Source organism: Rhinolophus sinicus, linkage group LG15 (assembly GCF_036562045.2).
Source record: "Rhinolophus sinicus isolate RSC01 linkage group LG15, ASM3656204v1, whole genome shotgun sequence".
In the NCBI taxonomy this organism is placed as follows: Eukaryota; Metazoa; Chordata; class Mammalia; order Chiroptera; family Rhinolophidae; genus Rhinolophus; species Rhinolophus sinicus.
In genome coordinates, this window is record NC_133764.1 from 26,064,834 (window position 1) to 26,089,859 (window position 25,026).

Genomic DNA, 25,026 nt, shown 5'->3' on the forward strand with positions numbered 1-25,026 from the left:
CAGACCGATTGTTTCTGGAAGAAGTTGAAACTGCAGTTACATTAGGTGTTAAATCTAGGTTTGGTATCATGGAATTTTAAAACAGGAGTGACACCATTTTGAATCTTTTTTTTTTTTTCTTTTTTCTATAACAGATGTTCTGGTTGTTGAAACACAATTTTTATGTACATAAGCATTCATTGATTTGAAAAAAAAATCCAGGCTTTGGGTCCTCACTTTCATCCTCCACGTTTTTCCTGTGAAAGGCCTCCGCTTTCAGGCATGGGTCTAAACTGAGACGTGTCGTAACGCGCTCATGCGCTGTGTAGTCGTCAGCGTTTCACGTAAACCTGACGCTGCGGAAGTGCAGCAAGAAGCGGGGCGGGAGTAAGTGGCGTGTGATTGGCTGTTTAGCAACCGTATGTTAATTAAACTGACAGCTTGAAATGTCTTTGAAAACTCGAGAGTATTCAGAACGCTTTGGTAAGCTTTGGGAATGAAAGGTTCTTCAGAAAACACATGCCAGTGTATATTTAGATAAAGTAGTGCCGTTAGAAAAACTCACCATCACTAAAATATGTGTAGTTTTCGTCCACCTCGGAAAGCTATGGACTGAGTGGTTAAGACTATACTTTCAGGGATCATTTCTATAGTTCGTTACTAGAGAAGTTTCTCTGATCGTGTAGAGCACCCGAAACCACGAGGAGGAGTTGCAGTGTTCTCTCCTGAGCGTGAAGCCGGCTCTTGGTGTTGTTTTTACAACTGTCATTAGCCATTGATGATCGTTCTTCTCTTCCTTTGGAAGAGTGAGAGGGAGAGAACGCAGGCTGAGTGGTTTCTGTTTAAACTTGGGTTTCTAAAGATAGATTGGTGATGTGTTTTAAGGATCACGTTTTTTGAAACGTGTATTATAAGGTATGGTTTCGTTTGGCTTTAGATTTGGTACTTGTGTTGCTTCTAATTTTTTTTCTTGAGTTAATTTTTATATTTTAGTGTGGTGAGAAGGTGGGGCCGTTTGTTTCCCGGTAATTTTTTTTCTAATATCCTTGCACTGACATTTCCGGTATCATTGATAGCCACGCTCTGTTCCTCCTGTTCCCTGAAAGTTAAGAACAATTTTAATCCATTGTTTTAGAGTACTGGACCGTGGTTTGTGTGCTTAGTTTTTTCACTTTTTTTAAAAAAAATTTTTGTAGTAATAAAGTATGAAAGTACTGTATAAATGAATTTTAATTTTTCCCGGAATGTGAATTTCCCTGGTTTTATCTCAGGAAATGTCCTATTATTTGCATTGATTCTGTTATTTGCGTTGATTCCTTTGCAGGAATTCGTGTTGATGCAGTTAATTCCCTGGGCCAGACAGCACTTTTTGTTGCATCATTATTAGGCCTTACAAAATTAGTTGATACTCTGGTGGATTATGGATCAGATCCAAATCAGTAAGTACAATAACATCACTATCTAGAAAATAAGTGCTAGTATATGCTCTTAAAACTAGTTGGGGCATTTAGAAACTATTGAAAGATTTTACTAATTTATATCAATGAAATACTGTTATATATGTATGTTGAAACATACCTTTAACTGCTAATAAAAAGGTTTTACTAGGCCCAGTGAAATAAGTGAAACTTATTAGTCATTAATTAGCTAGTCATTAACAACATGGTTTGCTTATTTCCACCCCACTTTATAATTTGTATGATTCACTTAAGCAGTTCTATACCCCACAACCAAGTTCTTCACCAGTGATACTTGGCATCACTTCATCAGGATGATTTTTGCCTGGCTCTTATAGTTGTGGTTTAAAAGAACCTGTGTTTAATGGTTCAAATTTTAATATGGAACAGCAACACAATGTAAAGAATCAATTTCACCAGTGAACATTTCTTCTCTTGTGTAGCACTTCTGCTTTTCCCAGGGCCTTCCCAGGCACTAGCTTGCTAGATCTTTACAACCACCACCTCCTTGAGAGTGCAGGAGGAAACAGAAGGTATTTTTACAGTTCACATTGGACAGAACCAGAAACGGGTTTTTATAAGATTGCTTGCTTAGTGGGAAAAACTTGGAAGTTCGGAAAAGCAAAAAGAAAACAATCAGTATGAGAATTCTGTAACCCAGAGATAACACAGTGAGCCTTTTGTTTTGCATCCAGAATTTTTCTAGACTCACATGTACTCTACTGTCTACTGTATTAATGTTTAATTTCAAAGCTCAGAAATAAAAAGGCTAACTCCCCTGATCTTTGCAGATAACAGCTTTGTAGGGAGGGAGGCCATATCGGGACCTCCTGCAGTTCCTCAGCAAAAATGCAGTGTTTTCCAGTCATCTGCTTTTACATCTGTTTTGTGGAGGCTTACGGCTCTGTTCTTCAAAGATCAAATCATTCAGACCTTTAAGATTCCAGATTAGGAACTGATGCTCAGAGAGTTTAAGTGACAGGTTTAGTTGGGTATAAAAAACACTTTTCCTTTCTTCCTTAGCATTCATGAGAAATTAAAAATGATGTTTTCTCTCTCCCCACCCAGCCTCCTTACTGTTTATGGGAAGACTAAAACATTACACAAATTTGTTTTTACAACAAAGAGGATATTATGGTTCCCACAGTGCAGTGTGCTGGACTGCTCATTAGGACCCAGATAGCTCATAGTGAGATATCCCAGTGGTTCCCAGATGTGTGGGTACAGGTCAGCCTCATTGGTGTCATCTGGGAAACGTAAAAAGTACACATTCCTGGGCCTCTTGCTTGCAGATTCCGATTCAGTCTGGTGTGTAATCTTGAGAATTTGTATTTTTGACATATTCCAAGGGCTTGTTTACTAAGTAATGGTGCATCTATACATTGGAATACTGTACAGCTGTTAAAAAGAGTTGAGGTGGCTTTATGTTTTCATATGGAAATTTCTCCAAGATATATTGTTAAATGGAAAAATTTAGGTACAGAACACTTTGTATAACACGTTCTTATAGTATTTTATATGCATAGGAAATTTCTGGAAGGACACAAAAAATTGTAACGGTAGTTGCTTCTGGACAGGAGAACTGGGGGTCTGAAGTTGGGAGACTTTTTTCTTTCTTCTTTCTCCTCCTTTTTCATTTGATTTCTTCTTTTCCTTCCCCATTTATGTTTCTTTTTGAGTTAAAGAGAGAAACTCTCCAAGTGATTCTGATGTGCAACCAGGGTAGCAAATCACGGCTACAGATCGCATCTCTCTGTATCTTGTACACTACAAAGGCTGACCTTCATGCCTCAGATAGTTTATTGGCTTTGGTTAAATTTTTCTGAGTTGTATATCCTTGGCCAGATTGCTGATGCCAAGGTTTGTGTACTGTAGGAGTTGGGAGAGAGGGACATTCTCACATGAGAGAGATGGTCTCTAGGTAGGCTGTGCTTCACCAGCCTGATCTCAGGACGCTACAGACATGAAGGAGTTGTTTGAGGGTAGCCAGTATCGGGGTAGTGGGGGAAAGAACACTGATTTGGAACTAGATCCTTATCTGGGTGTGAACCTCAACTTTGCCCTTTTGTTTCCTTATCTGTACATTGGGAGGGAAATATTATAATACCGCTTCGAATGGTGGAAGTCAGGATGGAAAAGGGGGATGTGTGTAAAGCTCCTGTCAGCACACACCAGGGGCCTCACAAATGGTATGTATAATCCTCATCACCAATGTCTGCCTCTATAGAAAGGGAGCCCTGAGTAACCATTGAATTCCACCCCTGCTCAGTGGAAGGGAGGAGAGTTGCCATGGACACTCCTTGTATCCCCCTCCAGCCGCTGCTTTGATGGGAGCACCCCTGTCCACGCAGCAGCATTTTCAGGCAATCAGTGGATCCTCAGCAAACTGCTGGATGCAGGGGGTGACCTTCGACTCCATGATGAGAAGGGTCAAAACCCGCAGACCTGGGCCCTGGCAGCTGGGAAGGAGCGCAGTACTGCGGTAAGGGTGGGCCCACTCTGCAACCACACCCAAGGCAGAACACTGGGCTGGGAGTCAGGAGCCCAGGGGCCAGAGGCCGGTCCTGGGGACAGTACAGGGCTTGCAGCAGCTTTGCTATTGGCCCTGAACACACAGACCTGGGTTGAAGCAAGTTAGTTATAGAACGTCAGGCAAGTCCAGGGAAGCTTTTTGGTCATTCATTCAGTGGGGAGGGAGAACAACTGTAATTTTGTCTGACCCTTAACTAGCACTTACCACACATCAGATGGTGCAATTGAATTAGTTAAATATTATCTCATTTTATCTTCACAACAACTCTCCCATGTAGGTACTATTGTCCCCATTTTACAGATGGAGGAAACTGAGGCTCATTGACATGAAGTAACTTGCCTGAGGCCACACACTGGTAGGTGTGACATGTTTTAATGAGGATTAAATAACATAAATGTAAAGCACAAAGGACATGCACAGCGCTGGGCACGTGGAGGGGAAGGAGAGGCGGGCAGAGTCCTCTCCCCCACTTCCCTCCCACTGGTTCTCCTGCTCATTAGCTGTTGGGCCTTGGACAGGTAATTTCACTCTTCTTGCCTCAGTTTCCGCATCTATTGGAGGAGGGAATTAGAGAAAATTATTGCCAATTCACCTCTCTGAAAACATTCCATATCTTTAGAAAATTACTTGAGCCCCTCCCTTGCTAGAGATTACCCTGTCGGGTGTAACCTCAGATTATTTACCTTAGACCACTCCAGTTCCGTTGAAGGCCGGGTGGCCACTAGCCACTCCAGCCTCGAGCAACTCTGTGGTGTTTCAGATGGTGGAATTCATGCAGCGCTGCGCCTCGCACATGCAAGCCATCCTCCAGGGCTTCTCCTATGACCTCCTGAAGAAGATCGACTCCCCTCAGCGGCTCATCTGCGGCCTGCCTCGGTTTGGGGGCTTCATGCAGGGGTGAGTGCCACCTCGAGTGGAATGGAGTGGGATGTTCTGCGTCACCCCAGCCTCCCTTGTGGGAGCCCTGCAGCATGGGCCACTTAGATCCCTTCCACATCGGTTCCTTCCAGCATCTAGCTTACCCAAAGGGGTGAACTCAAAGAATATGTGGCCACTGAAAAAGGATGGCCAGAGGAACACCTTCGGCTGTGCCGCACTTTCCAGTAATGTCTGGGGAAAATGAGTTCTGGACTCCAGTGGGAACCACCCTTGGTTAGCAGAAAAGGAACTTTTCAGGTCTGGGGAACCCAGCAGAAAACCCTTTCTCATAGCAGTGGCTGGCTTTTTTTGGTTTTTTTTTTGACATCGCTGAACCATGGAAAGCATGTTCCTTTTTAACTAAAGTTACAAAAGACCACAAATACTGTTCCTCAGGCTACATTATGCTGGTGTGAGACTTGCTGCTAGCTGGGTAGACAGCCTCCCCCCATCACCGCTGCAGGAAGTGGGCCCTAGGCTTCTCTCCATGCTTAGGAGTTATGTCAAATGTTTGGGGCTTTAGGCCTTAAGATTTGTATGTAGAGAACCCATTTCATTTTGATTTTTCTCTGATGACACCTCTTCCTATAATCAAGGTGGCTAGACTTGTCAAACTCTCGCAGGTTCCCCTGTCCTGTCCTGTGTGACTCAAGTCCTAGTTTTCCTCTGCTGACCCGCGTGCCTCTGGCTTCTCAGGCAAGATGACCAGTGACTCCCGTGAAGATCAGTTATTCCTGACTGCGCTGCTCTCCCTGCTGCTACTCTCTCTCTCTTAACTTTTATTTAATTTTTACTGGGGAATATTGGGTAACAGTGTGTTTTTCCAGGACCTATCAGCTCCATGTCAAGTCGTTGTTTTCAATCTTGTTGTGGGGGGTGCAGCACAGCTCCAGGTCAAGTCGTTTCCTGTTTCTGTTTTTTTTTTTTTTTTTTCAATCTAGTTGTAGAGGGCGCAGCTCACTGGCCCATGTGGGAATCAAACCGCCAACTTTGTTGTTATGAGCACTGCACTGCGCTCTAACCGCGGAGCCAACTGGCTGTCCTAAACTTTTATTTATTTTAAGTGTGTTTTTCCCGGACCCATCAGTTCCAAGTCAAGTAGTTGTTTCAATCTAGTTGTGGAGGGCGCAGCTCACAGTGGCCCATGCCAGGATTGAAGGCCCGGCAACCTTGTTGTTAAAAGCACCGTACTCTAACCAACTGAGCTAACCAGCTGCCCTATCCCTGCTGCAACGTACTCTTGATTTTTCAATCCAGAATCCAGAAGGACCTGTTAAAAATAGAAATCGGGTTGCGCCACTCTGCTAAAAACCCTTTTAGGGTCTTTCCCAATGGCCATCAGGATAAACTCCCAAATTCCTCTCCTGGCCTTGAAGCCCCTGCTTGGCCCAACTCCTCCCCTCTCTCATGCTTCCTCATCTGCCAGAGCTGGGCAGACTGAGTTTCTGCTAACAGCCAGGCCTAGTTCCTGCTGCTGCTCTGTGACCCCAGGCCAGCAGGTTTCCCCTTTCTGGCGCTCCACTTTCCCCATCTGAAAAATGAGAGAATTGGAGAAGATAGGCGTTATGATTTGTTTCTAACTTTGACCATCTGTATTCAATATCTGTTGCTGCATAATGAATCACCCCACCCCAAACTTGGCTTCAAACAACAATAAACATTTGTATCTCACATAATTTCTGTGTGTCAGGAATCAGGGAATGGCTTAGCTGGGTGGTACTGGCTGAGGGTCTCTCATGAAGTTGCAGTCAAGATGTCAACTGGGGCTGCAGTCATTGAAGGCTTGACAGGGGCTGGAGGCTCCAGTTCCTAGATGGTGGACTCAGATGGCTAGCAAAATGGTGCTGGGCGTTGGGCCTCCCCATTGGGCTGCTGGAGTGTCCTTACAACATGGCAGCTGGCTTCCTCCAGCGCAAGTGACCTAAGAGAGATCAGGGCAGAAGTCCTGGTGGATCTAGCCTTGGAAATCACACCACTCCATCATTTCTGCAGTATTCTATTGGGGTAACAGATGACCCTGTCTGACCTATGAGGGGCTACACTAGGGCATGCATACCCAGAGATGGGAATCACATCATCTGTAGTTCCATGATAACAAGTCAGGTGGTCAAGACAAAACCCACTACACATTCTGAAAGCTTGGTTCATCATTGTTCTGTAGATATGGGTGGTTAATCCTCATTTTTTTCCTTTTTCAAATATTTCTAGAAGCCCTAATGGCTCTCCTAATCGACCACTTAAAGCTGGAGTCATTTCTGCCCAAAATATCTACAGTTTTGGCTTTGGGAAGGTAAGAGGTTACCACTGACAGCCAGCGTTTGCAGGAGAGTCACCTGGCTCTGGCCCATGTCCCATGGCTTTGTCCAAATCCCCCTTCTTATCCACTAACGGGCTTTTTTGCTTCTTCACTGCTTTTGAGCACAGGTACCTCTTACAGTTGCTGTCCTTATCAATAAAAAACCCTACAGAGATCCCTTGAATGACCTTGGGCTAGATTTGGGGAGTTTAGAAAATGATCCTTTAATTCCCAGTGAAGGCCCCAAACATGTCTTCCCTGAAGACAGGCAGAGAGCTGTGCCGACCCTGTAGGCATTATTTGTAATTGACCTTGCCCTCCCACAGGTCTGAGTGTTGTTGGAATGCCTTTAAGGAATTGAATTTTTAAATTGAGAAATGTTTTGAGGGAAAAGAGCATCTTTGGATCCTTGATTCTGCCCATCAAAGAAAGAGACAGTTGGGAAATGTTACTGGGTGGGTGATGTTTGCTGACAGCTCAGCCCCCAGCCTTGAGTCTGTTGGTTGTGCCAAGGCAGCCTGGGGTGGGGTGGGGAGGGAGAAGGAATGTGAGCTTTGGCTGCACCCAGGCCTGGGATCTGTAGGGGGCAAAGAGGCCCCTGAGCCCCAGCCCAGCACTTCAGGCAGGGGTCTGACCTATTTCCATGAGGCTCAGTTTCCTCACTAGTAAAAGGGAAAGGACATTATAATCTTACAGGGTTTGTAGAAAGATTAAAGGTAGTATGAATTAAAGAATAATGTCCAGTGCTTAGGGGTGTTCAGTAAGTTGGTGAATAGCAGCCATCATTATTTTTATCTGGCTGGTAAGATTCTGGAGGTGTTTGATTTTTTTTCTCTTTTCACCCCACAATTTGAAGCTGTGCTTTGCTTTCAGTTTTATCTCACAGGAGGGACTCAGCTGGCCTATCTAGGATCCCTTCCAGTAATTAGAGAAAAAGAAGTGATTCAAGCTGAGGACGAGCCTACCTTCTCTTTCTGCAGTGGCCCCTACATGGTCATGACCAAGTAAGCTGACCGTTGGGAGTTCTGATTTAGTCGCATGGGAAGAATGGGTTTTGTGTGATTGCCTTACATGTGGAGGGTTTCTAACCTAACACCAGGAAACACTGAAGGACATAGGTCTAAATTAGGGTTTCTCAACATGGGCACCATTGACATATTTGGCCATATATCCTTTGTTGTTGGGGACTGTTGCGTGCATTGGAGGAGTTTTGGGAACATCCCTGGCCTCTACTCACAGATGCCAGGAGCAGTCCTCTGCCACACCCCTCCAGTTGTGATTGTAACAACCAGAATGTCTGCAGATATTGCCAGAGGACGCCCCCGGCCCCATTGAGAACAACTGCTCTGAAAGATTACTCATGACCATGTTTTAACCTCTCAGCTTTCTAGCGAGTTAGAGGCAGCATAGTGATAAGTGACCTCTGATAACATGCCGGAGGGTAGTGAGATGCCTGTAGAAGCCAGAGCCGGCATCAGCTGCAGCTCTCACCAACCAAATGCAGCAGAGGTGGCTGTGACAGGACTTGACCATGACAACAGTCCCTGGGAGACCTGTGTCCTGCAGGGCACAGGAGTTGTTCTGCCAAGGTCTCTTAACCTTGAACCTGGATACTTCCCTGCTGAGAAGAAACACCCTTCTCAAATGGCCTCTGCCAGACCCACAAGACTCTGTCCCCGGCTCCTTGTTTTCCTGTTCGTGCCACAGATTTGTCATCAGGTCCCCTCCTCTCTGTCCACTGCTCTGGCTTTTGCCCAAGTCATCACTGTCCCTCATTCAGATTGGCCTCCCCTTCTCCGGACCACCCCACCCTACCATTCTCCATGCTGCTGGTACTATTGTCTTCCTAAAATACAAACCTGATTGAGTCACTGCCCCCCTTAAATCTCCTAAATTCTCCAAGGTGCTTTAGGACCTGGGAGGAGGAGGAAGGAGGACTCGGGTGCTTTACAGATTCTGTGTAAACACTACTCTGGTCTCTCGCTGGAGAGCATCTCACTGGAGAACTGGCTGCTCATCCCCTTCTGCTCTCACTCTCTCCCGCCCTTGCAGCCTAGTGTGGAACGGAAGCAGGGTCACAGTGAAAGAGCTGAATCTCCCCAGCCACCCGCACTGCAGCAGGCTGCGGCTGGCTGACTTGTTAATTGCTGAGCAGGAGCACAGCAGGTGAGAAGGAAACCCAAGGGCATTTTGCATCCTTGCTCTGTCAGACCCAGGTTCAGGGCTGTGCAGTGCTCCCTGGGTGTGGAGACCAGCCCCACTGCCCCCAGCCTAGCATTTCCTGACTGTTGGCTGATTTGACTTCTAAGGGCTGCCAAGAAAGAAAGAAGAATTAATGAAAAGCCTGAGGGGTGGTGGGGAGGGGCTCAATTCTGTCAGCTGATTGACTCCCCATAACCCATGTCTCTGATGGTTCAGCCTCCAGGCCCGCTGGCTCTGCTACAGTCCCCAAGGCCTGCCCTGTTTTCAGCCCTCTGCCCATCAGAACAGCATGTGCTGTCCTGACTTCACAGACATAGCTATGCATGAAGCCACACATCTGAGGAACCACATGTCTGCTATTGAGGACACACCCATGGGTCTCAGTACCTAAGGTTGCTGTGGCTCCAGGGTTAGTCCTTTAGCTCTTGCTGAGGCAGGAGCTCGATTCATGGTTCACAGCAGGGCTGCCGAGGCCTTGGAATGGACCCTGGCCTCTTGAGCTCTTTCCTGAGAAGGTTACTCAACTCCTGCCGCAGAGCAGGCGTGTCAGAGGCCAAACCCTTCCTTTTAGGGAAGTCAGCCTAAGGGGACCAAGGAGATGAGGACTCATAGGCACAGCATGGGCTTTGACAGAAGACTGAGTGGGGTGTGTGACCTTGGGCAGGTTCCTGACATCTCCCTGACCTTAGTTTCCTCATCTCTAAGATGAGTACAATGGTACATTTCTTGTAGGTGGTTGGTAGGATGGAGATGATGTATGTAAGGCGCCTTGCTCAGTAGCTCTGAGTGACATTGTCATCGATGACTCGAAACCCTCGGGGTCTGACTAGTGAGAGGCCACAGACTCCACCAACAGAGACCCCCCCCCCCATCCTGTTTTCATAGAGAAACATTGCGTACAAGTGGTACTGATTTAGAATGTGTTTGTTTAAAGGGCCTAGAAGAAAGGAAAGCACCAAGTTTTTTTTTAAAATCATGTCCTTCTTCCCTCTTCCTCCTCTGAAGCTTCTTTTCTTTTGCAGCAAGCTGCGACACCCTCACCTGCTGCAGCTGATGGCTGTGTGCCTGTCTCAGGACCTGGAGAAGACACGCCTCGTGTATGAGCGCATCGCCGTTGGCACCCTGTTTGGTGTTCTCCACGAACGGGTCAGTGGCTGTTCCCAGGGATGTTTCGCTTGCTGCCCTCCCACTTTTCTTCCTTGCCCTCTTCCCCTGCCCCGGCAGGACAGTTCCCATTTGTGCATGCACGGGAGATAAATCTTAGTCCTTTACCTGCGGGGGCTACATAACGCACCATTTAATGCTGAGCGTGTTGGAACTAGTGTGATTTTATTATTGTGAGTCCTGCTTCTTTATCAGACATCTAAGAGCTCATCAGACTCAGAAAACACACGGACACATTTCTAGCTGACTGTAATCAGCCACTGGCCTTATTTCCCTGTATTTTCACTTGTGCCCTGCAGGGCCTTTACTGTAGAAAGACAGGTTTGCTTACACACAAGCTTTTATCAGTCCCTGTCACTTTTCAGATTTCCTAGGGTGTGTGTGTGCACGCGCGTGCATGTGTGTGTGTGTGTACATCTTCCCTGGCAAATGTGCTTTGGGCTGAGATGTGGCTTCAGAGAGATCCTGAAAGAGTTTTTTTCTCTGTCCATGACTTTGTTCTGAATACCCTGTGCAGGAGTGAGAAGAGACCCTCCAGGAAGGGCCCTTCCCCAAAGTGGCCAACCATCTCTCCTGCCTGAGGACCTCCTGTGCGTTTTCTAGTTTCCCTTTCCTTCCCTTGGGTGAGGGCGTTAACTTGAAATTCCAGTTCTCTGGCAGAGACCTGTTACGACTAGTCAGCCAGGTGCTTTGGTGTGAGTGAATTTCTGTCCTCTTAGGGTGAACCTTCTAGGTCGTCTGACTGGGGTAGGGGCTGGATTAGTCTTTTAAGCTTCCAGGTTCTTCCAGCAGCACAGGCTTGGAGGGCATTGGGGACAGGGCGGTTCATTGTTGGCGATGGTACGCTCACCCTGAATGTACTTCCCAGGCTTTGAGAACTTGCTCCTCGTTTTTCTTGGTATGAAGCAGCTGAACTGAGGGGAAGGAGCCCAGGTTTGGAGCCAGGGGGCCTGTGTCAGTGGGACCTTAGGCCAGTCACTTAGCCTCACTGACCTTTAGATTCCCCATCTGTAAAATGGGGACACTAGGTAGAAAAGGAAGTGATTCAAGCTGATGATGAGCCTACCTTCAAATCAATTGAAAAGACTGGCAACTACAAAGCATTCCACAGTGCCGGGGGCCCAGTCCCTTGTGTTCCTGGCCATTTATCTCTCGCCTGCAGCGGTCTCAGTTCCCCGTGCTGCACATGGAGGTGATCGTGCACCTGCTGCTCCAGGTCTCCGACGCCCTGAGATACCTGCATTCTCGAGGGTTTATCCACTGCTCCCTCAGCTCCTACGCCATCCATATCGTCTCTGCAGGGGAAGCTAGGCTGACCAACCTGGAGTACATGCTGGAAAGGTAGGTGCAGCCTCGGTGATCATGGCTTTCAAAGAGGGTCTCACTAAAGGCTCTTTGATGTGGAAAGAGACCTGATGAAGGCGGGACTCCTCCTCATTGGGCTGAACGGCCCATCAGTGGGGCAAGAGTTTCCCAAATATCTTGTTCTGTCTGCCAAGGGTAGACGGGCTTTGGGGAAGGTACTTCTGCTCAGGACATTCTGATTTTAATAACCATTTAATAAGCAACAGTGCAGATTAGCCAATGTGTGTAAATGCTCTAACTGTCCACTCCAGAATTTTCAGTGGCTTAAGAAAACTGAGATCTATTTCTCATTCACATTGCAGCCTAATTAGTGTGTGTGTTGGAGGAGGAGGCTCAGTGTGTTCCATGTTCCTCCTGTATGTGGCTCCATCATTCCCCTGGCCTCAGTTTCCCCCCTGTCCTCTGCATTACTACTCAGTGAAGAAGAGCACCAAGGGACACACGGAGGGCGGGTGGGATGCGATGAGTGGGTATGGCGCTGCTTGCTGCTTTGCAGGAGCCAGAGCCCAGTCCCCTTCTCACTGAAGGGAGGCCAGGAACTGGGCCGGAGCTGTGCATCCTGGAAGGAGAGGCAGGTGATGGGTGAGCCTTACAGTCGTGGCCCAGGCAGGCGCTAAGGGCGCTCTCTGCCCTCAAGGGGCCCAGGGCAGCAGGGAGGCAGTGACAAAAACAGTGCCCTCATTCAGGGGTTCCTGGAAGGGCTGCATTTCCTGTTTAGCAGGAGTCAAAGTCCTTCCAAGAGTTGGGGGCTGACCCCCATTTCCTGCCCCTAGGCTCTGGGAGGCAGACGATCTCCCCTGCACTTCCTTGCTGCCACCCACAGTGCTGAGCCTTTGGCCCAGTGTTGGCTGTGATGTGTTGTGAGGCCTCAGCTGTGGGCAGACCCCTTGCTCAGTTAGACCTGCCTGCCTCTGCTTAACCTTGTTCCCCTCTTCCCTCCTACCCGCCAGTCTCTCAGCAGGTCTTTGCTTCTCACATACTTGTAATTTACTTCTCTCACTACATGAAAAGCTGTTTTACCTGTTGTTGTGTCTCAGAAGCCGAGAACAGGCTTTCACACAGCAGGTGCTCAGCATGTGTTTCTAATGAATTAAATGGCAAGACTCCCACTTCCCTGACCTTGGGTTCCCCTTGTCCCTCTGCCTCAAGAGGAGAGCAGGGGCCAGATTGTGCTTGACCTCATGGGCCTTGGTGAAGACTTTGAAGTTTAGCCTGAGAACACTGGGATGCTGTGGGAGGGTTGTTGTTTTTTTTTTTTTCTTCTTTTGAGCAAGATGGTGTCATGGATGATTTACAGGTTAAGATCCCTCTCGCTTCTGCATGTGAAAGAGCCATGATGGGATGAGAGAGGCAGGGGAGCAATTAGGGTGTGACTAGAAGAGTTTTCCATATGGGAACCAGTGGAGGCCAGACAGCTTTCATCAGTCGAGCTGCTCAAATCCAGTCCATTCTTAATCCCAGTTAAAACCTTTCAGGGGCTCCCCATTGCCTACAAGCTTAAGTCCAGGCACTTGGCAGGATGTGGAAGCATTGCAGGGTGGGGCTCCGCCCACAGTGCCAACCTTTTTACTTCCTCCTCCCTGCCTGGCCATCTGAAGCCACTTTCAGTATTTCATGGTGCTGCTCCCCACCTCTGGAATACCTGGCACTCACACCTGTTTATCCTTTTAAACTCACTTCAGACAATCTCCCACCACACCCCGTGAAGCCTGTGCTGAAGCCCTGTCCCCACAGTGCTTTGCACATGTCATTCCTCCTGCAGTCAAGTGAGTCGGCCCCACCAGATGGCAAGCTTTAAGAGGGCAGGGACCGTGGCTTGTTCATTCTCAGTCCCCAGCTCAGGGCTTGCAGCTTAGTAAGTATTCAGTAAACATTTAAGTGAATGGCTGAGTCTAGGTGAAGGGAAAACTGAAAGTGGTTCAGGAAACGGTTGACCACATTGGTTGTGTGTTCAGGAACAGTGGAAGCTAAAGGATTTGGACGTGTTTGCTGTTGGTAACAACAAAGGATTTTGGGGGAGGCTGTGACAGAATCCTTGCTGTTTGCCAGTGATAGAGCGCCATCTGTTGTTGGCACGGAGGTATAACAGTTTCTTCTGCTTGAGCTCCCAGGAGAAAATGTGAATCCTAGAGTGAAATGCAGCTTTGGAGCCCAACCCTGTCCTTTTATAGATGAGAAAACTGAGGCCCAGAGAGGTGAAGGGATGATTTGAAGTTATCTAGCTGTGGCTAGAACCAGGTGGTAGAGGATGTTTCCTAGCTATGGGGGCAGGGTGGATTGGAGGTGGAGGATGGGAAGACCTCTAGGAGGCCCCACCCAGGGCAGGGCCTGGTGGTGGACAAGAAACCAAAATAGAAGGGAGAAATGTGAGATGCACTGAGGAGCTGGGGTCCACAGAGTGATTGAGTGAGGGTCTAGGAGGTAACTGGATAGGAAAGTGTGAGTTCTTTGGGCTTATTGCCCTCCCCCCAAAATGGAACTTCAGGCAGAAATGTCAGTCAACAAGCAGTTGCAGCCATGATTGCATAGCCTTCTTTGACAGCTGATAACATGAGTTGATTATCCAAGAATCCAAAATAGCTTTCAATTCCACCTTTATTTTTGGTCACACTCTATTTGGGCGGGTCTGTTTGCTGAATGTCATTGTCAAGGGTAGCACTCCATCTCTTGGTGTAAAAATGATGCAGCAGTTTCTCCTATTCTTCAACGCTTTCTTAATGGAATCTTTAGAGCTGGCATTGACCTTGTAAGTGGTATCACGTAGCCACAGCCAAATGTAATTTTAATGATGTCAAAGCTGAAGCCCAGAAAACTAACTGCCCTACAATGAGAGCCGGAAAAGAAGGCCTCCTTCCCGCACCCAACTAGCTGTAACAGGGAAGGAAGAGGGATCATAAGAGAGGAAGGTGAGTAGAAGTAAAAGGGAAAGAATATAAATCTTGGTTGCAAGTGACTTGTCCCTGGCCAGAGCCCGAGACAAGCCTGAGAGACCTGACCAGGTAGGTAACTGTTTCCCTTGCAGAATCACCTGCAACGTGAAGAGCCAAGCATGCTAGGTCCTCGGAATACATCTCTGACTATAAAACACTCTGTTGCTTTTCCTGTGATGCTAATGTAATATTGAGATGCGTATCCACGCTGTTCATGCTGTACCAGGACACACCTAACCATTTAGCAATACAAGTGAAAAGTCAGTGTCAGCCTTTCTAACTTGATGGCTTCCTGGACTCACTCCCATCTAGCGAAAGCTCTGCTGGAAGAAATATTATTTAGGGAAGTTTGCTCAAAGTCTGAGAAGCCCATCCCATCCTCTGTAATCTATCCTTTGGAGTGAAATGGAGTGAACTGTTGGTCCCTTGCTTTTTAAAAACTTAATTCTTAGTTATCAACCAGCAGTCATCAAGTCTTTACCAAAGGCCTACCATATGTTCATGTTAATTCCTAACTTCCATAGTGCTTTATGGCTCAAGGAGTGTTTCCTCACACGATCTCATTCGATGCTCATGACAGCTGTAGGTAGAAGTCAGCGCTGACCCACTCTGAGGACTTTTGTTGGCTCGGAGTACATTTAGAGAACTCTGACTGGGTTCTCAAGGAGTCTGGTTGGGAAGTTGAGTTATTCAAATAAATCAGGGAATCTCTAGGTGCTGAACTGAGAGGGCTCATTCCTAAGAGAGCAGAATTCAGAAAAGAAGCAATCGCAAGGAGCTGCAGGAGTCCCAGAAGCCTTTGATAAAACAGATGGGTTTGTGGGGGGAAAGGGTGTTTTGAATGAGACTTATTCAAAAATAAGCATTGAGGCCCTGGTGTAAGTTTAGAGGTACAGTGCTATAAAAGACAGATAAGGTGCCTACTTACCCTCATCGACCTGACTCTAGTGAGGTAGACAGATAATAAACAATAAGTAAATGAACAAGAAATTCAGATAATAAGTGCTCTAAAGCCAATACAACAGGACTACTGTAGGTGGTCAGGGAAGGCCTGTCTGAAGAGGTGATTTTCAAGCTAATACCCCTTTTAGAAGAAGCAGCAGTCATGCTAGGATCTGTGGGCAGAGTGTGCCCAGCAGAAGAAGCCACTAGTGCAGACCTGAAGTGGTAATGTGCTTGGCATGTTGGAGAAACAGAAAGACGGCCCCTGTGATGTGAGTGGAGTGAGCAAGAGAGAACAGCCACATGAGGTGGGAGGGTGGGCAGGGTAGGAAGGGTGAGGAATTGCAGCTGTTGTAGGCAGCTTGGATTAGCTCAGGGTCTAGCTGAATTTCTAGAAACTCAAAGAGGTTGCTAGTCTTCAGAGGCAAATGTTTCATAAATGTACTGTACCATGATCAGAACGAGCCCTACCTTATGTTTCCTTCCGTAGCCAGGATGGAGGTGCACCCAAGGACCTGACTCGAGTACCCCTCCCAACCCAGCTGTATAACTGGGCCGCCCCGGAAGTGATTTTACAGAAAGCAGCCACAGTGAAGTCAGACATCTACAGCTTTTCTATGATCATACAGGAGATTTTAACAGGTAGATCAAAGAGCAAGCACATTGACAGTGACCAAAGTCCCTATTCTTAGGTTGGATTACCCCTGGCCCCTGACCCCAAGAGTTACTAAGTTTTGTGAAAATGCAGGACATAGAAAAAAGAGATTTCTTCAAGGGAACTTCTTTGTGCTTATGAGAGATATAAGATAATCTCCCAGAAATCTTTCTCTTTTAACCTGTTTTTTAAGATTCAGTAAAGCCTACCTATCAGCTTGTCAATGGTAATGCGTTTAATCTAAGCAGAGTTTTAAAACTGAATATCGCTGACAACGCTTAGGGGTCTGTCTCTGAAGTGTCCCTTAAGAGCTTATAAATAAGTGGAGAAGAAGTAAACTAGGAAATCAAACACACCCAGGGTTCAGTGTGTGTATAAGCAGTGTCACTTTAAGACGTAGAAGCCCTTCCCATCATGCAGGACTCTACTGCGAAGGAAGTGGCCACGTATCTGAAGACAGCAGAACTCCTTCAGGAGAGAGACACGCACATGTGCACGCACACATGAGCTCCCAGTCATACCACATTTACTGAGGTAGTACGTGAGAGTCAGCCTCCATTAGCAGTGTGTATAGTCTCAGGCAAAACAGTACCTTCCATGAAAGGAATGCATTGGGCAACCCAGCCTGACTGACTCCGTGAAACATTCCCTGTGGTCCTTAGGTCTGTCAGTGGGAAGCCCCTGTGTCCATGATTCTGTAACTACTTTTTCCTGTCTCTGCAGCAGGCATTTCCCAAGTAAATGGGTAAAGTGGCTTCTCATTTGTGATTGGGCTCCCAGGTAGTTTTTCTGCAGAGAGAAATAAATGTTTAAAGGGGTTGAGTGATTGACTAAGGTTATCCAGTTTCATCTGATTTCTTAGTGTTACTCCTTCCTCTGACTTTTCCTTGACAGACAACATACCCTGGGATGGCTTAGATGGCTCAGTTATTAAAGAAGCCATAGTCTTGGGAAATTATTTAGAAGCTGATGACAGGCTTCCAAAACCTTACTATGATATTGTTAAGTCAAGCATCCAGGTCAAGCAGAAAGACCGAACTATGAACCTTCAAGATATCCGGTATATTCTGAAGAATGACCTAAAGGTAAGCTCTGAACTGTTAGGAGTTTATTTCTGCTTGCTCATCTCAGGGGAGTCGGGAGTTAGAGACCAATTTGTAAGAAGCTGGAAATTCTCCTTTCGTTACATCCTTCCTGTGTTGCTGAGAAAAGCCTAACTGCTTAACTTGGCGAGGGCAGCTGGGAATTGATGAGGGAAGCTGGGGAGGGTCACTGCATAGAATGGGCACCCTGTAGGCACGTAGTGTGATTCAGAGAGTGGCAGCTATTGTTATTACTTTTAAAATAATGATAATGAATTAGCTAATTAGGACTACAGCCAGTCCACCCAGCAGGAGTAAGAGGGGATTTATGTGATACCTAGATCTGTTTCAGAAACACCAGTGACATTGAGATGATTGCAAATATGTCCTTGCCAATATTTCCCTTGTTACAGGATTTTATTGGAGCCCAGAGAACTCAGCCAAGTGAGAGCCCCAGGGCGCAGAGATATGAGCTCCATCCTGATGTCAATATGTATCTAGGACTGACTTCAGAACATCTAAAAGAGACCCCTGACTTGGAAATAAAAGAGCTGAAGGAAGCAGGTATGGCCTTAAACCACAGGTTTGGGCATGAATGTGAGTCATGAGCTGCAACTAATCTACTCCTTCAAACTGTATGCATCCCCTAGACTGGGAAAAGATGGATGCCTTAGGGGAAAAAATCAAGATCTCTGAAATTATTAAGTTAAACTTTTGAGCTCCATATACACCTTGGTTGGGTCCAGAACTTAGCAGGAACAACCAGTTTATTTCTAGCATGATTACCCTTAGGAATTTATCTAATTGCTTTACACATAAAAAGGATGATTTCTTAACTTAAATGATGATTTCTGCTCATTATACAAAATTTGAAACAGTAAAAAGAAGAACATTACTTATTTTAATTCTGCCACTTAGAAATAATTTGTTAACATTTTGGTATTTCTTTCCATTTTTTCCCTAGTGTCTTACTGCTTCTTAGAAGCCTTAGAATTCAGAGCTGGAAGGGCCTTGCAACCATTGGGCTTCATGTCCTCATATTGCAGATGAGAAAACTAAGATTCAGAGAAGTCGTGGTTTGGTCAGGATTCCAGAGCTTCTCACAGAGCTGGAACCCAGGCCAAGTGACCATTTTTTTCTCTCTTTGGACAGGGCTGGAGGCTTCCAGAATAGCCCCCCCGCCAAGCTGTCATTACTTTGGTCCTCCCTATCCTGTTCTCTGCAAGCTGTACAGCATCAACCAGGGGTGATGGGGTGATGGGTGGTCCCAGTCCCTGGTGTTATTTTTTAAGTTATTATTCTTCTTATTATGCAATGGCGTCTTGGACAGTGTCTCAACTGCTTTTCTTTTTCTTTCTTTTTTCTTTTTAATTGGGGAATATTGGGGAACAGTGTGTTTCTCTGGGGCCCATCAGTTCCAGGTCGTTGTCCTTCAATCTAGTTGTGGAGGGCGCAGCTCGGCTCCAAGTCCAGTCGCCATTTTCAAACTTAGTTGCAGGGGGCGCAGCCCACTATCCCCTGTGGGAATTGAACCAGCAACCTTATTGTTGAGAGCTCCTGCTCTAACCAACTGAGCCATCTGGCCGCCCCTCAGGCAGCTCAGTGGCAGCTGATTGTCTTCAATCTAGTTGTGGAGGCCACAGCTCACTGGCCCATGTGGGAATTGAACTGGCAACCCCGCTGTTGAGAGCTCACGCTCTACCCAACTGACTCATCTGGCTGCCTTCAGGTGCTTTTATTAGATGCTCATCAAGAGCATAACTATAACCTACATGACTATTTAAACATTATTGTACGTAAAGAGAGCTATGAATTTAGTCCTTAAGATTCAGGGGCTTATAATTTGCATGTTCTGACAGTTAAGCATGTTTTGACCACACTATAACTAAGCTTAGAACATTTCCCCCAGGGTTTGATCCTTCCCAGATTTTCTACCTTCACCCATGTCAACATGGGAACGTTTACCTAGCTTAGAATTTTCACCATACTCTCTGAGTATGTATGGTGGTCTTCCACACCTGGGATGGGAGTGGGAAAATAGCTTCCTTCTGCATTCTTATTGCACCCAAGGCTCCTTAGCTGCTGCCTGTGATCGCTTTAATCATTTGCATGTTGCTGCTCTTTCAACAGGCAGTCAGCTTCATTCACCAGGGGGTCACTCTTCACCCACCAAGAAAGCAACACCAGCTCCTCAGGCCCCAGATCCAAGTGTAATGCCCAAGGAGACTCAGGACCAAGATGCTGCTTCTCCTGCTTTCTCTGTGGCAGAAGAGTCCAGGAGCTCCAGCCCAAGTCACGGGAGCCTCTGCGGCTTTGAAATCAACGAAATCTACTCAGGCTGCCTGGACGTAAGCGATGACAAAGAGAAGGAGTCCCCAGGAGCTGGTCCGTCTCTCGAGGGGGCCAGACCAAACCAGGTAGATGAGCTGAAGTCCCTGGAAGAGGAGTTGGAAAAGATGGAGAAGGAGGTGTGCTGTTTTTCTGATGAGGACGAGAGCTCTGTGGAAGCTGACACAGAGCTCTCCTTTGAGGACTGGGACTGGCAAAGGAGTTCGCTTAGTTCACCCAGCCTCCCTGAGCCACCCAGAGAAGCCAAGGGCAACGTGAGCCGCAGGTCCATGACCGAAGAGTACATCAGCAAGTGTGTGCTGAATCTAAAGATTGCACAGATGCTAATGCACCAGAACGCCGAGGTGCTGTGGAAAACCCAGCAGAAAATCGATAAGCTGGAGATGATACAGAAGGAGCAGGCGGAGAACACATCTCTGTGGGCTTCTTCAAGAGAGTTTGCTAACGTGTGTGACTTGCCTTCAGCCCTGGGACCCCCAGCTTCCAGTTATGTCCCTCCCATCGTGCAGCTATTAGGAGACCAGTGGCCGGATGCCGGGGGCAAGTGCCCGACCCTAGCAAGGTCTCCAGGAACAGTGAGAGACTTGCAAGGGGAACATTTTGGGAAAAGGTCCAGGAAGAGAAATGGCTGTGGCTGGGAACCTTTCACTGCTTTCACTCAAGTCTCTGAAGAAAGCACGGGGGATCCGTCAGAGAAGAACCATCAGGTAAAGCTAAGAAGTTGGAGGCAGGGGCCAGTTCAGCGTTGCCCCCAACCTGTACTCAAGGACAAATGTAAATAAAAGCAGCTCATAGCAGGGTCCTCTTAGCTTTGGGAAATAAGGCCTCTGGGGCAGACTTCCAAGGTAGGTAGGTACCGTGTTTCCCCGAAAATAAGACCTAGCTGGACCATCAACTCTAATGCGTCTTTTAGAGTAAAAATTAATATAAGACTCAGTCTTATTTTAATATAAGACCGGGTATAATATAATATAATATAATATAATATAATATAATATAATATATCATACCGGATCTTACATTAATTTTGCTCCAAAAGACGCATTAGAGCTGATGGTCCAGGTAGGTCTTATTTTTGGGGACACATGGTATCTTTATCTCCCATTCCACACCCAACACACGGCTCATGTCCTTCTCTGTAAATTCTATGCATCAGGTTGAACCATATGAAATTGCTGTATTATAAGTCAAAATAATCAAGAATTGACAATTTTATGTGGTTCAACTTACTATAATAACTGTGGTATCTCTGGTAGGTATTAATTCCCATTCTAAGTTGCTTATTCATTCAGTCATTCAACAAACATTGATAGAGCCAGAGGCGATATATTGATTAGACCATGGCATATGCTGATGAATGAGCCAGCAGCCCTACCTGTGAGTAGCTCAAACACCAGTGGGGGCAGAGGGACCTGGTGGTCAAAGAAGACGCATCAGAAGAGGTGAGAAGACACCCTGGGAGCTGGCCTGGGAGGTTTAGCTTGAGGCTCAGGGAGGCTGCAGAGTGGCTTCTCCGTGAGCTCCTTAGGACGGGGCCTAGGTCTTACGCATTCTGGGTCCTAACACCTAGCAAGGTGCCTGGTACTTGAGAAATGTCATGGAGGGAATGAATAAATGAATGAATTTGAACAAATTCACACATAGAAAGCTGACTGCCTTTGAATCATAGAATTTTAGAGATAGGTCAACCCCATCATTTTGCGGAGTGTGAAGCTCAACCTCAGTAATTTAAACTTCTGAGGTCCAGGTGTTCCTTACTGAGATAGACGTGGAGTGGGAGAGGTCAGATCCATTGGAAGGAGGACTTTATTACTGAAATTAACTAGAATTGCTGACCAATGGTGATAAAAGCAGGCCACCTTTTAGTGGGCCTTATTGTTGTTTGAAAGTTCTCGACCTACTATGCAGCCCCTTATTTCCTGCACAGGGCAGACAACTCCCACCACCCCCACCCTAATGCCACTGCCAGGGCCCACAGCTGGGGAGGGCAGGTTTCCTGACTCCTAGTCCAGTGCTCTTTCTCGTACCGTTATGAACTTCATCAAGGCTTTTGTCCTCACTTAGAACATTTGGAAACGCATGAGCATTTTGTTTTTGTTTTTAAGGAGGGTGCAGCTCACAGTGGGTGCAGCTCATCATGTGGGGATCAAACTGGCAACCTTGCTGTTATTAGCACCACGCTCTAACCAGCTGAGCTAACCGGCCACCCAGCATTTTGTTTTTATATAAAGAAAAGGCATGAAGAATGTACTTAGACTTTAACATTTCTGTTTCTGTTAAACATTAGAGTTTGCTAAAAAAAACTATAAGAAATAACTTCTTATATATTATGTTTTGGTTATCTATTACTATGTAACAACAACAAAAAAACAAAGTTAATGGCTTAAAGTAACAGTAGTTTGTTATTTCTAACAATTCTGTGGGTCAGGAATCTGACAGGGGTCGCCTGGGTAATTCTTCCACTGCATGTCGCAGGGGCTGGGATCACTTCCTTGACTGCATTCAGCCAGAAGTTGGGCTGGGCAAGAAGGTCCAAGAAGGCTTCACTTCCATGTCTGGTGCCTTTGGCTCCTCCAGATGGCCTCTTTCTGCACTTGGCTTCTTATTCATAAGTAGTCTCTTCTACAGCAGGGCAGCTGGCTTCCCAAGCGAAAGCTGAAGCTTCCAGGCTTCTTAAAACCTAGTCCCAGCCGTAGGACAGTGTCATTTGTGCTGTTTTCTGTTGGTCAAAGTCACGAGGCTGGACCAGATTCAAGGTGAGAGAAATAGACTCCAGCTCTCGAGTGGCAGTGTGGGCAGGGAGGGAAGGAATTAATGGCAGCCATCGCTGGAAGCCATCTAGTACACATGACTATGTTTAACCAATTATACCATATTTAATTTTTCTTTAAAAAGTCTGCCCTGGTTTTCTAGCATAATCAAAGAATAAGGCATTTTTACCTAAGTGAATTTTTCAGACAATTGAAAGTCATTCCTTTATTTTCTCAGTTCTTACTTTTTAGATTTTATTGGGGAAGGGGAATAGGACTTTATTGGGGAACAGTGTGTACTTCCAGGACTTTTTTCCAAGTCAAGTTGTTGTCCTTTCAGTCTTAGTTGTGGAGGGCGCAGCTCAGCTCCAGGTCCAGTTGCCATTTTCTAGTTGCAGGGGGCACAGCCCACCATCCCTTGTGGGAGTCGAACCGGCAACCATGTGGTTGAGAGGACGCACTCCAACCAACTGAGCCATCCGGGAGGCAGCTCAGCTCAAGGTGCCGTGTTCAATCTTAGTTGTAGGGGGCCAAGCCCACCATCCCTTGTGGGACTCGAGGGATTGAACTGGCAAACCTTGTGGTTGAGAGCCCACTGGGCCATGTGGGAATCGAACCAGCAGCCTTCGGAGTTAGGAGCATGGAGCTCTAACCGCCTGAGCCACCGGGCCAGCCCAGTTCTTACTTTTTAAGTCACACTGAATGAAAACATTACAAACTTCCCATTATTCTAAATAACCTTTTTTGAATATACTCTAAATACATTCTAACTTTTCCTTGGTGGCTGTGACATTTTTTTGAACGTCTGTTATGATGCTCCTTGGTGGCTTCAGCCCCTGCTAAGGATCTTTGCCCCCATGCAAAGGCCTCTAGAGCTCCTATGTCAGGGAGCTTATGATTGCTTTTATGCATCCTCTTACTTTAGGGCGTCTTGCTGCCTCCCCCAAACCCCACATCTGTTGCCTTAATTTGCTCTAGGTTAGGAAATATAGTTAATAAGACATGTTAAAATTGGAATACGTAGATCTGAAAGTCTTTCTTTTGGATAAACGGCATAGGCTTTCATTTATTTTACTATTCCCAAAGTACTATAGCCTTTGTTTTCCTGTATTTTATTTTCATAGCATCCCCACAAGTGGATTCAGGCAGATATTATTGTCCCTGTTTTACAGATGAGGAAACTGAAACACAAGACTCATAGGTTAGTCTATGTAAGGATTAGACTGGAACCCAGGGCCCAGGTCTCCTGCCACAAGCCTGCTGCCGTCATAACATAGGGGAAGGTTTGGGGATCTTTCATATCTGTGTTGTCTGCTCATCCTTCACTTGCACCCTATCTGGACTGGGTTGCTGGGGCCCAACATTTCTATGTAAAGGCCTCCAGCTAAGAGATGACTTACTAGATATGAAACATACAAATGGAAACCATCTTGGTAGGTCTGGTGGTGGTTTGTACACATTTAGCAAGAATGGCTTTAAAAATAGAATGTGAGTGAAGAGAAGAGGAATTCCTTCATCAAACCACTGAAACATGTTTACTGCTTTTCAAGCTGCCAACTCTTTGTGGCCCTGGAAAACAGAGCACAGGTGAACAATTTCAGCTCACTCAAAGATCCAATGACAGTTTGGAAAGAAATAGGAACCAAAATGCCAGCAGGTAGGTTTAACATTTTGTTGTTCTTTGTATCACCATGCTTTTAGACTCCCGTGTGACCCTGAGGCCATCTTCATATGTCTAACGACAGAGTCTGTGAATGATGAAGAATAGTAACCCCACAGCAGATCTTGGCAGGTTTTTTCTCTCTGTTACACGAGCAAAAAGAGCAGTGTAATGGAACCTTGTAGGCGACATCAAAGGTAAAGGTGCCTGGCAGGTTAATCAGACAGAACTCATTAGGTGTCAGAAGCAAAGCATCTTGCCTTTCCGGAGCTGCCCACATAAAAAGAAATGCCAGGTATTCCATTTGCCAGTGTTCCAGAAACCAAGCTTTTTGGTTCAAAATAAGCGTCACTGACAGGAGGGCAGAAGGAGGGGGTGGAATAATATCACTGTTACCCTGCCTCTGGTTTCCAGCCAGATCACGAAGTGGAATAGCTTCAGCACAAATCGCTGGAAGGAAAGCACATGTGTATACTGGGTTTTTAAGAACTTAGGTAGAACTAATTTTGTTTTGCATAGGGGGACATATTCAAGGAGCAATAAATATTTCTCAAGGTAGAGTAGTATATCACTATTAGTTTTCATTTTCTGTGGTTTAATGGCAACATTAATCCACACCTTTGAAGTCAGTTCTGGGGGAAAAAAATTTTTTTGTGTCCTTCCCCAGTGGTGACTGAGACTAAAAGACAAGAATTTGCTATTCGTTTCATGTTGTACATTAAGGGAGAATCCAGGAAAATGCCC

At 46.2% G+C, this 25,026-nt stretch overlaps 1 protein-coding gene and 1 non-coding gene across 7 annotated transcripts in view; both read left to right on the forward strand.

Annotated features, from left to right (window-relative positions):
- Positions 1-25,026, forward strand: part of TEX14 (testis expressed 14, intercellular bridge forming factor) — a 74,112-nt gene that overhangs the window by 21,827 nt on the left and 27,259 nt on the right. Inside the window, exons 1-14 of one of the 6 annotated variants that reach the window (XM_074319663.1) lie at positions 370-462; positions 1,304-1,418; positions 3,753-3,918; positions 4,730-4,866; positions 7,096-7,177; positions 8,057-8,187; positions 9,236-9,349; positions 10,408-10,531; positions 11,712-11,890; positions 16,277-16,428; positions 17,336-17,526; positions 17,937-18,087; positions 19,654-20,579; positions 24,173-24,279. In XM_074319663.1, the coding sequence (XP_074175764.1) occupies positions 426-462; positions 1,304-1,418; positions 3,753-3,918; positions 4,730-4,866; positions 7,096-7,177; positions 8,057-8,187; positions 9,236-9,349; positions 10,408-10,531; positions 11,712-11,890; positions 16,277-16,428; positions 17,336-17,526; positions 17,937-18,087; positions 19,654-20,579; positions 24,173-24,279 (2,612 nt within the window). In that variant the 5' untranslated portion in view covers positions 370-425. Of the gene's footprint in view, positions 1-369; positions 463-998; positions 1,005-1,303; positions 1,419-3,752; positions 3,919-4,246; positions 4,325-4,729; positions 4,867-7,095; positions 7,178-8,056; positions 8,188-9,235; positions 9,350-9,805; positions 10,032-10,407; positions 10,532-11,711; positions 11,891-16,276; positions 16,429-17,335; positions 17,527-17,936; positions 18,088-19,653; positions 20,580-24,172; positions 24,280-25,026 lie in introns of those variants that run through there. The other 5 variants (XM_074319666.1, XM_019736326.2, XM_074319664.1 and 2 more) reach the window with 5 other exon arrangements.
- On the forward strand, positions 602-815 carry LOC141569107 (small nucleolar RNA U3). Its single transcript, XR_012492504.1, has one exon. It is a non-coding gene; the product is annotated as a small nucleolar RNA U3 (small nucleolar RNA).